The 12647-nt window shown below is 42.0% G+C and overlaps 1 protein-coding gene and 1 pseudogene across 1 annotated transcript in view; both read right to left on the bottom strand.

Annotated features, from left to right (window-relative positions):
- Nucleotides 1–12647, bottom strand: part of LOC115572299 (nucleoprotein TPR-like) — a 50373-nt gene that overhangs the window by 10127 nt on the left and 27599 nt on the right. The window contains exons 28-39 of the mRNA XM_030402225.1: nucleotides 11549–11686; nucleotides 10665–10796; nucleotides 9627–9757; nucleotides 9053–9263; nucleotides 8806–8955; nucleotides 7937–8050; nucleotides 3472–3576; nucleotides 3056–3268; nucleotides 2510–2548; nucleotides 1982–2176; nucleotides 1023–1134; nucleotides 747–940 (exon numbers count right to left, since the gene is read on the bottom strand). Coding sequence (XP_030258085.1) covers nucleotides 747–940; nucleotides 1023–1134; nucleotides 1982–2176; nucleotides 2510–2548; nucleotides 3056–3268; nucleotides 3472–3576; nucleotides 7937–8050; nucleotides 8806–8955; nucleotides 9053–9263; nucleotides 9627–9757; nucleotides 10665–10796; nucleotides 11549–11686 — 1734 coding nt within the window. The remainder of the gene's footprint in view (nucleotides 1–746; nucleotides 941–1022; nucleotides 1135–1981; nucleotides 2177–2509; nucleotides 2549–3055; nucleotides 3269–3471; nucleotides 3577–7936; nucleotides 8051–8805; nucleotides 8956–9052; nucleotides 9264–9626; nucleotides 9758–10664; nucleotides 10797–11548; nucleotides 11687–12647) is intronic.
- On the bottom strand, nucleotides 3985–5605 carry LOC115572302 (nuclease-sensitive element-binding protein 1 pseudogene; annotated as a pseudogene).

Genomic DNA, 12647 nt, shown 5'->3' with positions numbered 1-12647 from the left:
AGATAAATATCTTAAGAAAAGGCTTTAGAGAAAAAAGGTATTCACGTTTAGACAATACAATGAAATAATTAAATAAATAAATAAATAAAACTATGAAAATGTTTTTCAATGATTTGAGAGAAAAGTCATAACATTTCAATTTAGTGTCTGTCAGGTTGTTCCAATGGGTCGGTTTGATAAGATACGACTAAACCTCCTGAGCAAAGAGGACAAAACATAATGCACACAATTTAAACGACCACTCGTGTCATTTTCACAAAACCCACTCTGCATTAATCACTTCCCAATGGTATGACTGTGCTCCTCTCAACTGTCTCAGAGGTAATCAAGCCTGCGCTGTGCTCCAGCTGTTTTAAAACTTACATGATTAGTAAGTCAATAACCATATAACTGTTCTATTTTTCATTCTCTAATAAGACAGGTGATGACTTTCTTCTTGATGTATGACTTAAAAATATCCAACTTCCCTTTGAAATGTTTTGACTTAATCCACAAAATCCTGTTGTGTCCCTTCCTATTTGTGACCCCTATTCACTGTCATATCATTCAAACAACATTTACACATTATATTTTGAGAGAAGATTAAGAAAGGTTTTTTTCCCTCATTGTTCTGGCACATATACAATTACAGCATGAAACAACTTCTAAAAATGTGGTCTAATTTGCCAAGACATAGTCAATCATCATTGGGCTCAAAGTGTGGACCTTCATGTCCACCATGTTAACTGCAGGCATGATGCATGTACCTTAGCTCCACTCTGGTCCTGTGGTTCCTCTCTGGTTTCAGTCTGTGCTTGTGTCTCTCTCAGTTCTCTCAACTCTCTGTCCAGACGAAGAAATCGTCCTTCATACTGAGACTTGAGGGCGTTCATTCTCACCTCCACTTCCTCCTTACTCTGTTTCAGTTCTTCTACCTCCTGACTGAGCTGCTCCTTGGCACCTGCAGGTAAAGGTGCAGTTACTCTTACACTGACAGAGCAGCCTCTTTGTTTAGCTGTACTTCGTCAACTTGTGGAACTTACTGTTTAGTTGGTTGATTTTGGTTTTGGCTCCCATGAAGACCTTCTTAGTCTTTTCCTCTTTGTCAGCCATCTGCTGTCTGAGCTGCTCCTCTCTGTTCTTGCCCTCAGCCAGCTGTACAAAAACAACACAGGTTGTGTTTAACAGCTGCTTGAAGAGTGGTGAGTGACATTATGAAGACATTACACTGCAAAAAAAATTGGTTGATAGGCTCCCAGCATTGGCACACTGTAAAATTACTTACAAATTACTAGTCAGCTACAGGTCAGTGAGTAGAGCTGGCTAGGAACAACTTGTCCAAAAATCCTGTTTGACTGTCTGAGAAAGGAAACCCCTGATAATTACAATGGCAGCTTTTCCACTTTTTCCTTTATTGGGTTACATAGATGTTCTCTATACAAATGCAACTCCTCAGTGTATTAGATACAGCACACCACTGTTTATACCCAATTTTAATACTGGCCTTTGCTTTCTTGTACATCACTGTACTCTGCTATGCACGGGTTCCCTTAAAAAGATTTTAGAACTGTCTAAATAAAGAAAATTAAATGAATGAAGACCTCACACATGTTCACCAACCATGTCAGTGTCAGCAGGTAATGTTTTCAACTTGCAAGTCTCTGTGTGTGTCTTCATGGTACAATGTGGTCTTCCAGACATCTATTCTACCAGGAGCTAACAGAGAACCCTTATTGATGATTTTGCCTTTTTTTTTTGGTTTTGTTTGTCCATCTGTGGACATGTCAGTGCACCAGCATCGTAACCTAAAGTTAACATGCTAAACCACAGAAAGCTCTGCCTCCATCCAATTATACAGTTTATCTAAGCAGGTAAAAGCCAAGTTTATCTTAAAAGACACAGGTAAGAAGCAAGGATGTATGGTTGTCAATAGACAAATACAAATGAATACAACAGTTGGATGAAAAAATATTTTTTGATGCCAGGATTAGAAGTACAGTACCTCTTGTCTGAGTTTTGCTATCTCTTCTTGTAGCACCTGGTAAGCATCACCAGCAACGTTAGCATCACTGGCCTGGATGGACTGGGAATTCTGGTTCTGGTTGTCCTGTGTGGCTTCATGAGCTTCTTTAGCCTGTTTAGCTTCCATCAGCTGCTCCTGTAGATGCTTGATTTCTGCTTCATGCTCAGTAATTGTCTGATGATCCAAAAAATAAAAGAAAGCATGAATCAGGTGATATGAATAAAGAGGAAGGATGGAAGAATAAACAGACAGGGGCATATAGAGTCAGGAAGGATGGACAAATGGATTAAGAGAATGAGGAATAAGAAAGCAGTACGGACTGTGTTCAATCACTGATTCATGCCAATGAAAAAAAATGTATATGAATGTATTACAGAATTAAATGCAAACGTGTGATATTAAAACTTTGGTTGAATCTAGGTATCAATTTTGTAAACACTTATCAGCATACATCACAGCACAGCACTTGTGCAGGGCTGTTTCGAGTTTTAAAGAAAATGTGTGTACCTTCTGCATGCTGTCCAGGTTGCCTTGAAGCTCGGCCACCTGTTTGGAGGTAAGCACAGATACAGCATTTCTCATCTTATGTACTGAACTACAACCAGAGTATTTTAAGACTCTTAATTTTAAGTTTCAATGGTATGTTTGAGAAGTTTCAATAAGATTCCTTGCAGAGTTTCAACCGCTCACTTTTACACTGTCAACAGTCTGTATGCAGTTTTTGTAAGAGTAAGCACTTTGCTCTAACATCATTTGAAAATGTTGGATATGTTTAATTTTTTTATTTTGATTTAAAAACATTTAGCAAGCAAACTTGGCTCAGTATTCAATTTTTAGGGAGGGTCATTCTTCACAGATGCAATTTACTAATCCATATGAGTAACCTGTATCCTGTCAGAACATTTAAAACCTACATATAGTGCCTCCACTCTGTTTGAAGCAATTTAAGATGTTATCCAAATCGATGTTTATACTGTATGTAAGTAAGTATATGCTTTAATATAGCCGAGTATATGAACAAAAATCACAGTAAAGAGAAAGAAGGTCCCTCACCTTACTCTCTGCTTGGCTGAGAGCAGTCTTGAGGTTGCTAATTTCCAGGTTGTGGCTTTGCTGAGTGCTTAGCTGTGTCTGCTGTAGTTCTTTCTGACTAGCGAGGTTCTGCTGAAGGGCTTCTTTAGCCTGCTGAAGGTCCCTCTGGATCTGCTGAATCTGGTTCTGACGGGCCTGAGCTTGAGATTGGACTGATTTTAACTGGTTCTGTGCCTTTACATTAGAAAAGGAGGTGGTAAGATGTTGGATTAATTAGTTTTGACATATATGCAAACTGACCATCAATATTACAAAATAAAATGAAAATATAATATACAATATATATGCAACCTGAAAATAAATCTGTATCATTTTTAAATATGTTATCTCAAAATGACTGAGGTAGTGATTATTGTTGTCCAGTACTGTGTTCTTACCTGCTGAGTGTGGGTCTTCGCTTGCTGAAGGTCTTTCTGACTCTGGGTCAGCTGGTTCTGATTCTGCTGCAGTTGAGTCTGGGCCTGGGACAACTGGGACTGAACCTAAAGAAGCAAAGAGGTCAAAACTGTGCTGAATTCCTAAATGATACCAAATGATTTTACATATAGAGCTACTAATGCTTTCTCTCTTTTGTACCTCAACAAACCTTCTACATTGTTGGCATCTAAACCTCTCTAAAGCAGGGCTGGGCGATATGGCCAAAAGTGTTATAATGTTATGTTTTTTTTTTTTATATCGATCAATGTCAATAATTATCACAATATATATCTAACAATAATAATAATAATAATAATAATTTTTAATTTACAGTTTTAAGAGTATTCGCCTTAGGACAGAACCCAAAACAAACCAAAAGGTTAATTATGGTTTATAAAATACATTTATTTATTGTCAGATACTACATGACAAACATTCAACAGAACCAACCAACCAAATGGCTTTATGTTAAACACTGAATAAATAAAATGATAAATATGTACAACAAATTGCTTGTTTCAAACATGTCTAACCCCCATTTTAGAGGTAGTACACTGAATGGAACACTGATTAATGAAAATAAAAGGTACAGTAAATGTTGAGGATGATTATGCTACTGTAGTCTGTGAATATTGCACATTCTTGAGCTTGCAGGCAGTTGTTCAGTTCAGCTTTATTAGCCTCCTGTTCTGTAAGGCTTGATGTGGTTCGGACATGCGACCAGACCACATATCATCTCTGAGCTGCTTCTCCACCTTGACCCCCCACTCTGCATACAGCTGAGGGATTGATGAGTGTACTTAGCATCCGTGACCATCATTAGCCTCTTGAAGGCCTGTTTTTAAACTGTGCTTACAGGCATCATATTGTAGCAAGCAGCAGCAAGAATTAGGCAGAGAGTTATCGCTGACAAGTTCCAACTCCGGAGCTATGCCGTTTATTCTCTTTTCACACACACAACAACATGCTTGCAACTTAGCAACATAACTAGGTGACTTACTATTTTCACTCACCGTCGATAACAACACACTAAACCACACCCACTTTGGATTTGAACGTCCATGGGCTTTCCCCAAAATGTTACACAGCCCCCAACCAATTGGTTAGCTGTCCCCAGCAACCCATGTGTTCATAACAAAGTCTCTGAGGTTTTGGGGACCACACCTCAGTGGTTGTTGGGGGCAGAGAGGGGGTGGCTCTGGGGGTGGGGGCTGTCCCAGGAGGGGGAACATGGTGAGCAGGTCATTGTTTACTCAGCCCAACCCTGCTGGGCCTTTGGAGTGGACGTTTTCTCTGCAGATGGGTCACCTCCTGTCTTGGCTTCCTTGATTTGCTGGCCGGGTTTGTCACCAGTCTGTAGGGCATCTGTGGCGATAGTTGAAGTTAAGGAGGGCACACCTTTGGCGTGGCTGTAGGATCAGACCACCTTCGGCACCCTGATTCTCCTTGTCCTCCTCACTGTCCCGCACCGGTCTGGACGGGTTGGACCCCTTGGTCTGAAACCTCTGTAGTTGTTCTGCCTTGCTGGTCTGTTGCCCTGGTATGGCGGATAATGCCGTCTTCATATCTGGATATTCTCCACCACGGGGTGGGCCCCTTTTCCGGAGATAGTGCCTGTAGCAGTTCCTGTCAGTGGAGTACTTCCCTGGACTGCAACACCTCATGGGCCAGTGACATCTGCTGCCTCTACCCCCTTCTCTCCCTCAACTACATCAAACTCCACAGTTTCCCCATCTCCAACACTGCGAAGGCATTTCCTCGGGTTGTTCTTTTTGATGGCTTTCTGGTGTACAAAAACGTCCTCTTTTGTGGACCTTTGGTGCGATGACTTATCTGCCGTGGAAGCAGCAGCTGCTGGGCTGGATGTGCCCTCCTCATCAGCAGCAGGCTGCGTAGGCTGTTGGTGTGCTGGCGTAGCAGGCCCCCTGGCTGCAGGCATTGGCAGTGTGGCAGGCCCCCTAGCTGCAGGTGGTGGCAGTGTGGTGGCTAATTGCAGTCCTTCTTCCCTGGTGGTGTGGAACTGTATGGCTTGGGAACCCATGGGGTACCATTAAGGTCGCAGTTCAGGTAGAGTCCATGTATTCGACCAAGTCTACCCAGTCCCATGTGTGGTGTGGTCGAGGGGGGAAGGGTTTGTTGTGTACCACCCGGCCCGCAATGTGGCCTATTTCCCCAAATCTGCAACAGTCTTTCAGGGACTGTCCGGGCAGCCTCCTGGTCCCACGCTGTGGACGTTGTGGGGCTGTGGTTGTAGTGTGGCGAGAGCTCCCTTCCTCGTCACTTTCCCCATAATCAATCCATCTCATGGCCGGGCTGTAGCCGGGCAGTGGCGTGCAATGTGGCCCATTTCCCCAAATCTGTAACAGTCTTCCAGGAACTGTCCGGGCAGCCTCCTGGTCCCACGCTGTGGACGTTGTGGGGCTGTGGTTGTAGTGTGGCGAGAGCTCCCTTCCTCGTCACTTTCCCCATAATCAATCCATCTCATGGCCGGGCTGTAGCCGGGCAGTGGCGTGCAATGTGGCCCATTTCCCCAAATCTGTAACAGTCTTCCAGGAACTGTCCGGGCAGCCTCCTGGTCCCACGCTGTGGACGTTGTGGGGCTGTGGTTATGGTGTGGCGAGAGCTCCCTTCCTCGTCACTTTCCCCATAATCAATCCATCTTACCCGGTGTCTTGTCTCGGGCGTCATCTGTATGAGCTTGGTGGTCGAATCAATGCTGGATCACCCTTTCGATGGCTGGCCAGTCGAAACGCTCTTCTGGCTGGAGATCTGTCAACACCTGCAGGGCCTTTCCTTCCAAAGCGAGGGCAACTTGTACTGCTGTCTCTTCGGTAGGGCTGCACGATATGTCGTTTGAGCATCGCCATCGCGATGTATGCGTGTGCAATAGTCACACTGCAGAGCCTGCGATGTAGGACGCAAATGAACTCATCTAATTTCAATGGCACCTGTCACACACTATGCATGCAGACTGTGCATGCAGAGTCTGCAGAGTCCACCAATCACATTAGTTATTAATCAGTGTGCCAAAGCAGACCAGCCCCTGCACATGGAGTGAGTCGCTGGTAACAACATTGTAAAATGAGCAACGAACAAGAGAAAATTGCGAGAACGAAGACTTGGTGCCAAAAAGAAAAGCAACGTCAGTTACCTGGAATTATTTCGGCTATAAGAAGGATGATATTGACCAAACACGTGTTCTGTGTCGACAGTGTGTTGCATCTGTTGCCACAGCAAGGTAACACCATTCATTTGTTTGACTATCTACATCTGTACCACACAGCAGAGTCCTGCACAGTACTTATTTTGAAAACCCGCCCGTACACGCCATACTTAAAACTGCATTCGACCCGTTTTCCTACAGTAGCACAAATTACATTTCGCACCTGCGCCGACCTGCTATAAATTGTTATGACGCCCGACCCGCACCCAAAGGAAAATTAGACAGGTGTAATTTTTATAAATGAAAGTAAGCCAGCTGGGGAATGGGATTTCTGGGAGGGCGCACGCTTGCATGAGCTCATATGAAATATAAATGCTGATCATTTTGAAATGCAGCATCACATAAAGTGCTATTCAGGTCATCTGACGAAAATTCCTGTAGTTTTTCATATTGCAATATATATTTAAAAAAATCGCAATGTCAGTTTTTTCCAATATCGTGCAACCCTTCTCTTCGGCTGACCAGGCATTGAACTGAGCAGCCAGCTGTACTTGGATGAGGTAGGTCTCGGGTTGCTCTTCCCCGTTGTATCGTGGTAGCCTCATCACACTACGCCGGGTTACCGCGGAGGGAGCTGGTGGCAGAGAGACGGTGCCCTCTGCGGGCGTCAGCGGGGGTGTGCTGGAGGCCGGTGTGTGTGGAGTGATCATTTGCGAATGCCTGCCCAGGCGGCGATCCTCCTTTGTCGGCCAGGAAGCGCTGGCACCATCGGCAAAGCTAGCATGCTCTCGGTCATGTTGAGATCCCACTTCTGACACCAATATAGCGAGCAGCAGCAAGAATAAGGCAAGTGGTTTACATTGACAAGTTCCAACTCCGCTATGCCGTTTATTCTCTTCTCTCTCTTTCTCTCTCACACACACACACGCGCTAGTCGGACCACTCATTTTCTTGTGTCGGCTTGACACGTCATTCAGTCTGAGTTGTTGTGTCAGTGAGAGGGGCCAGAAACATGCATCCACCACATGCATGTGTTTTTCTGCTGTGTGATTGGCTGTTGGTGTAGTGTTTTCTAGGTAGAGGAAAACAGACTCAAATACAAAAAAAATAAAATAAATTATAATCGTTATCGTGGAAAATTTTATCGTGAAAATGATTGAGATCGTTTTATCGCCCAGCCATTCTGTAAAGTATTAACAGTAATTAATATATGCCCAGACAACATTGTATCTATTGTATCTGTACTGAATGTGCTACGGTACTTGTGTCAGTTGGTTCTGGTTCTGTGTCAGCTGGTTTTTGGCCTCCAGAAACTTTTCCTTGGTCTGCTGGTTTTCTTTCTTGGCCTCCTCCAGCCCCTGCTGAAACTTCTGGGCCTGGTTTGTAGAAAAAAGAAGAAAAAAAAATCCTGACACTTTCCAACATTCTGGCTTAAACGTTAAAGGGATCAGAGCCATGTATCTGCGTTTACAGTATAATCTATATTTTGTAGTTCCTAGACTATGTGTTCTAATGAATCATCATGTGCTTTGGGCTTGTCCCTCGACTTAAGACACCTTAGACAATGCAACTATGACAATGTGTGTTAATTCCATGTTACGCTGTGTAAGAAGAGACTAATACAATCTTGGTGTTAAGCATTATTAAGGTTGTCAGATGAATGTGTGATGAATGTGTTAAATGGTATTATGATGTCAAGTACATGACAGCAGAGGCTCATCATCAGCCCACTTCATCCAACTCCATTAAGAAAATGTGGAAAAACAATAAACAAGCTTTATCAACCTCTAATTTTTTCTTTCAACATTGGTTGGTCTTTTTTATGGGTTGTAGCAGAAGTCATATTACAATTCGTTCCTAAACCTTTGACATGTTGCTGCAGACTGCTTTTGGCTGCCAACTGCCTTTTGATGGGTATTTCTTACCGCAGTCAAGGACCTCTGTTTCTGATTGATGACCAGAGATTCTCCAACTATTGTCAACTTCTGTTTCATACAGCCCAAAACAGCATAATGTGAAGGGGCCTTTACTGTACGTTGACAAGGTTCACAGCCACAGACTGTAGAATAACATGTACTGAATGTAAAGCAGAATATTGGGGTAATAAAGGCTTAAATATCTCCATGCTCACCTCCTCCTGCTTTTTCTGCACCTCCTCCTTCAGTGTGTTCAGCTCTTCTCTGGCCTTGTTGAGCTCCTCCTGGGCTTTTGTCAGCTCCTGCTGCACCTCCTGGCTTGGAGACGCCTCACTTCCTGCTTTAGCAGCCGTTTCCTCAACCACCTGGAACACACAGACACACATCTCAGTGTTTCAGTTTTCATTCATACTAAAGTGGTCATCTCCTGCAGACTTTAATCCAAACTGACTCCAGTCCCACCTTGTCGTGCTGGGCTTTGAGCTCCTCATACTGGGTCTTGTAGCGTCGTCCAATCTTCTTCACCTGTGTGATGGTCTTGTTCTTCTCCAGAATGTCACTGTTTTTGGTTTCCAGGTCTTTCTTCAGAGCATCCCTCTCTGACGTCAGACGGGCCACAGAATCTCTGAGGCCTTGCAGCTGAGACTGAGCAGAGTTACTGCTGGCACTCGACCTTATACACATAACCATAATCTCAGTTAGGTTATTTTTAGGGATGATCAATCTGCCACAGATCATAATCTCTGCTGCACACAGTGTAGTATTATTGCTCTGGTCATTTTGATTGACAGACTACAAAAGGTCTGGCACAAAAGAGAAAATATATCTAAAGCTATCATTAACAGTCGCTCTGCAGATTCATTCCTTTGAACTGATGCTACATTTTGTCCTTTTGTATACCAAGTGCTTTGGTACTTAGGTACTCCAGTGTGTGTGTGTGTGTGCATGTATGTGTGTGTGTGTGTGTGTGTGTGTGTGTGTGTGTGTGTGTGTGTGTGTGTGTGTGTGTGTGTGTGAGATCGCAGTGGGGTTCTACCTTGCCAGTTCAGTCTTTAGCTTGGCTGTCTCTTCAGCAAATTGTGCAATCCGCCTCTGCTGAGCTTCTCTCTCATTGGTGATTTTCTGTCTCTCTTCAACGTCGCCATCTTTCTGTTGGCTAATCAGTTGCTGTAGAGAGATAAGGATTCAAGAATAAGTGAAATAGTAACTGTAGAAATCTGAAAAAAGGAAAGAAAAAAAAGCTGTATTAAACATAATACTGGGACAAAACACAAAATTGTATGAGGTAAATTAATGGTGAAGTTAATGAAAATATATCAACAGCATGTAAGAACTGTGTTTAAACAGCAGAAAATAGTGTGTGCAATATAAAAAAAAGGAATTACAGTCTATTTTTTTAATACAGCAATTGTACGCCTCCAAGCACTAATCAAGTTACAGTTCTTATCACCTGAAAATTAATATCAGCAAAGCCAATGAGCTCTTGGTGGACTACTGCTGTAAGTTTGTTAGTATGTGAGCTCCTTGAGAGAAACAAAAGCCTGTCAAATGCCTTGTATGTGTTCACACGTCAATAAGGCTGATTCTGATAGAACATGAAGAAGCTTCAAATTGCAAAACATAGATGCCTCACAACCATCTTTAACCAGCACAGCAGATCTCTTCAATCAGCACAGTTTCAAGGTGGACACCATAGTGTCACCAATTCAGTATCTGACCCCAATGTGCAATATGGTCACGTGTGTGTGTGTGTGTGAATTCTTAAGTTACGGACAAAAACATTTTTTTTAGGTCACAGTGATCTTTGACCATCCTCAACTCCAAGTGGACATTTGTGCCATATTTGAAGACATGCCCTCAAGGTGTTCCTGAGATATCGTGGTCAAGAGAATGGGAAGAAACGCACAAACCCAAGAACACAATGATCACAGCTGTTGTTGGTGCTGAGGAATAAATATTTAAAACAAGATAATGTAGCTGGATCAGAAATGATTTACAAAAATAATATATGCAGGTATACACACTCCTGCCCTCATTCTTGCCATGTTCCACAACACAAACATATACCAGTTACCTGTGTTTTTGCCTTCCAGCGTTTTAGGTCTTCTTCCAGTATCCTCTTATCAGCCTGCAGGGAGCCATTTTTTTCAGACAGCACAGACAAAGATTGATGTAGTGGGCTGATGTCTGACTGGAGCTTCGTAACCTGACAGAGTAAGATACAAACTGTGTAGATTAGGGTTGAGAAACAAATATGAACTCACAACATGTTGTTATTATCATATTCTTCCTGTTATAATGTCAGATGAGAGCAAGGTGGGTCTGCGATACACGATATAACACAAACGACTAAAGAACTTCAATTCCTGTCCATCAAACCATCACCAGTCCAGTCAGCGTCCTCATAAGGAGGCAGGGGTGCTAATCTATTCCAAGTGGTTTTAAAAAAAAACAAAACAAAAATGGTACTGATACTTTGAGTGACACTAACAGATCACAAGATAAGCATGGATATAAAAGAATAACTCTCAGAAGAACTTCCGCTTGTTAATACAAGGTTCCATTAACAATCTCAAGTCTTAATATAAAAACAAGTTGGTATACATCAGTATTTTGAGATTCAAACTTTCCTATTAGTGCCAGATTCCAAGCAGTGGTCATGCTTCCTCAAGGCTTACCTAAAATACATGTAATTAGAGCTCGTTTTGCACTAGTATCATTAATAAACAAATGGTAGTACAAGCTTGAAGGCTGTGCTGAAAACATAAAGCAATCCGTTAATATAGATAAAGGGTTTGCTTGTTAATGCGTTTTTCAAGTTATTCAAGTTCGATCTGTCAAAAGAGCAACTGATATTGATGACATTTATGCTCCCCAATGAAATTTCAGCCAGAGGGGTTTAGGGAAAGTGACAGACAGTTAGAGGACAAACCATATAATGCAACACTTGACCCTTACTTTAGCCTGAGCTTGCTGCAGCTCTTGTTCCAGTTTATCACGGTCCATTTTCAGCATCCTGTTGCTTTCTTGGAGAGCACCGATAGTCTCAATCTTCTTCAGCTGTTCCTCCTGCTGGGACAGAGTCTTCGATGTAGCCTGAACGACGGAGGGAGGGCAAACAGAAAGATAGTTATAATTAACAGTTGTCTCTCTAGCCACTTTTATTCTTTATAGTCTCAAGTTGAAATTACAATTTTTTTGACAAAGCTATACATTGCTGAAGCCTACGCCCTCATTCACAGTCTGAAACACATACAGATTCTCTCTAGTCCCACAGCAAATCGATCAGACAATAAATTAAAGGTCATCTCACACAGCGGAAATAATAAATATTCAAATAAAAGAATTCGGTATTCAGTCACGTTGTTATTTTCATATACATACTATTATATACAAATCTAACTTGAAATGGAACAGGGACAGTACTTGTGGAAAGCCTTAATTACATATTTTACATGTTGCAGACATTTTTCCTTTGCAAAAAAGTGGGTCCGATGCCTATTCAATTTATCTACTGCCTACCTTTAGAGTTGCCACAAGTTTCACCTTGAGAGATTACAAGTGGTTACCATGCCACAAAAATCCATTTACGTTAGACATATAAATGATTCTGATGTTGTTGCTCTCATCATTAACAGCAAAAAAAAAATCCCTGTATGTTCTTACCTACTCACCATTATTATTATCATTATTATCATCATTATTACCATCATCATTATCATTATTATTACCACCATCATCATCATTATCATCATCATTATTATCATCATTATTATTATTATTATTATTATTGATGTCCCGATCCGATCTGTAGGCTCGGGGCCGATCTGGGAATTTTTCTGCTGATCAGAATCTGCAATTTTGAACGTGAAGAAAAGAGAAATATCCTTGGGACAGCGACATGGCCACAAATATTACAGAGAGTGTAAATGAATTAATCACTCTGGATAACCAGCTCATGTCTGTGGTAGAGGATCAGAGTATTCTTCATCACCTGGCAATACATTATATTGAAGAAGAAGAAGAATAGTTATTATCGTTATTATCGTTATTATTA

The sequence above is a fragment of the Sparus aurata genome, chromosome 21 (genome assembly GCF_900880675.1).
Source record: "Sparus aurata chromosome 21, fSpaAur1.1, whole genome shotgun sequence".
Classification (NCBI taxonomy): Eukaryota; Metazoa; Chordata; class Actinopteri; order Spariformes; family Sparidae; genus Sparus; species Sparus aurata.
Note: the sequence above shows the minus strand (reverse complement) of the source record. Positions and strands in the feature narration are given on the sequence as shown.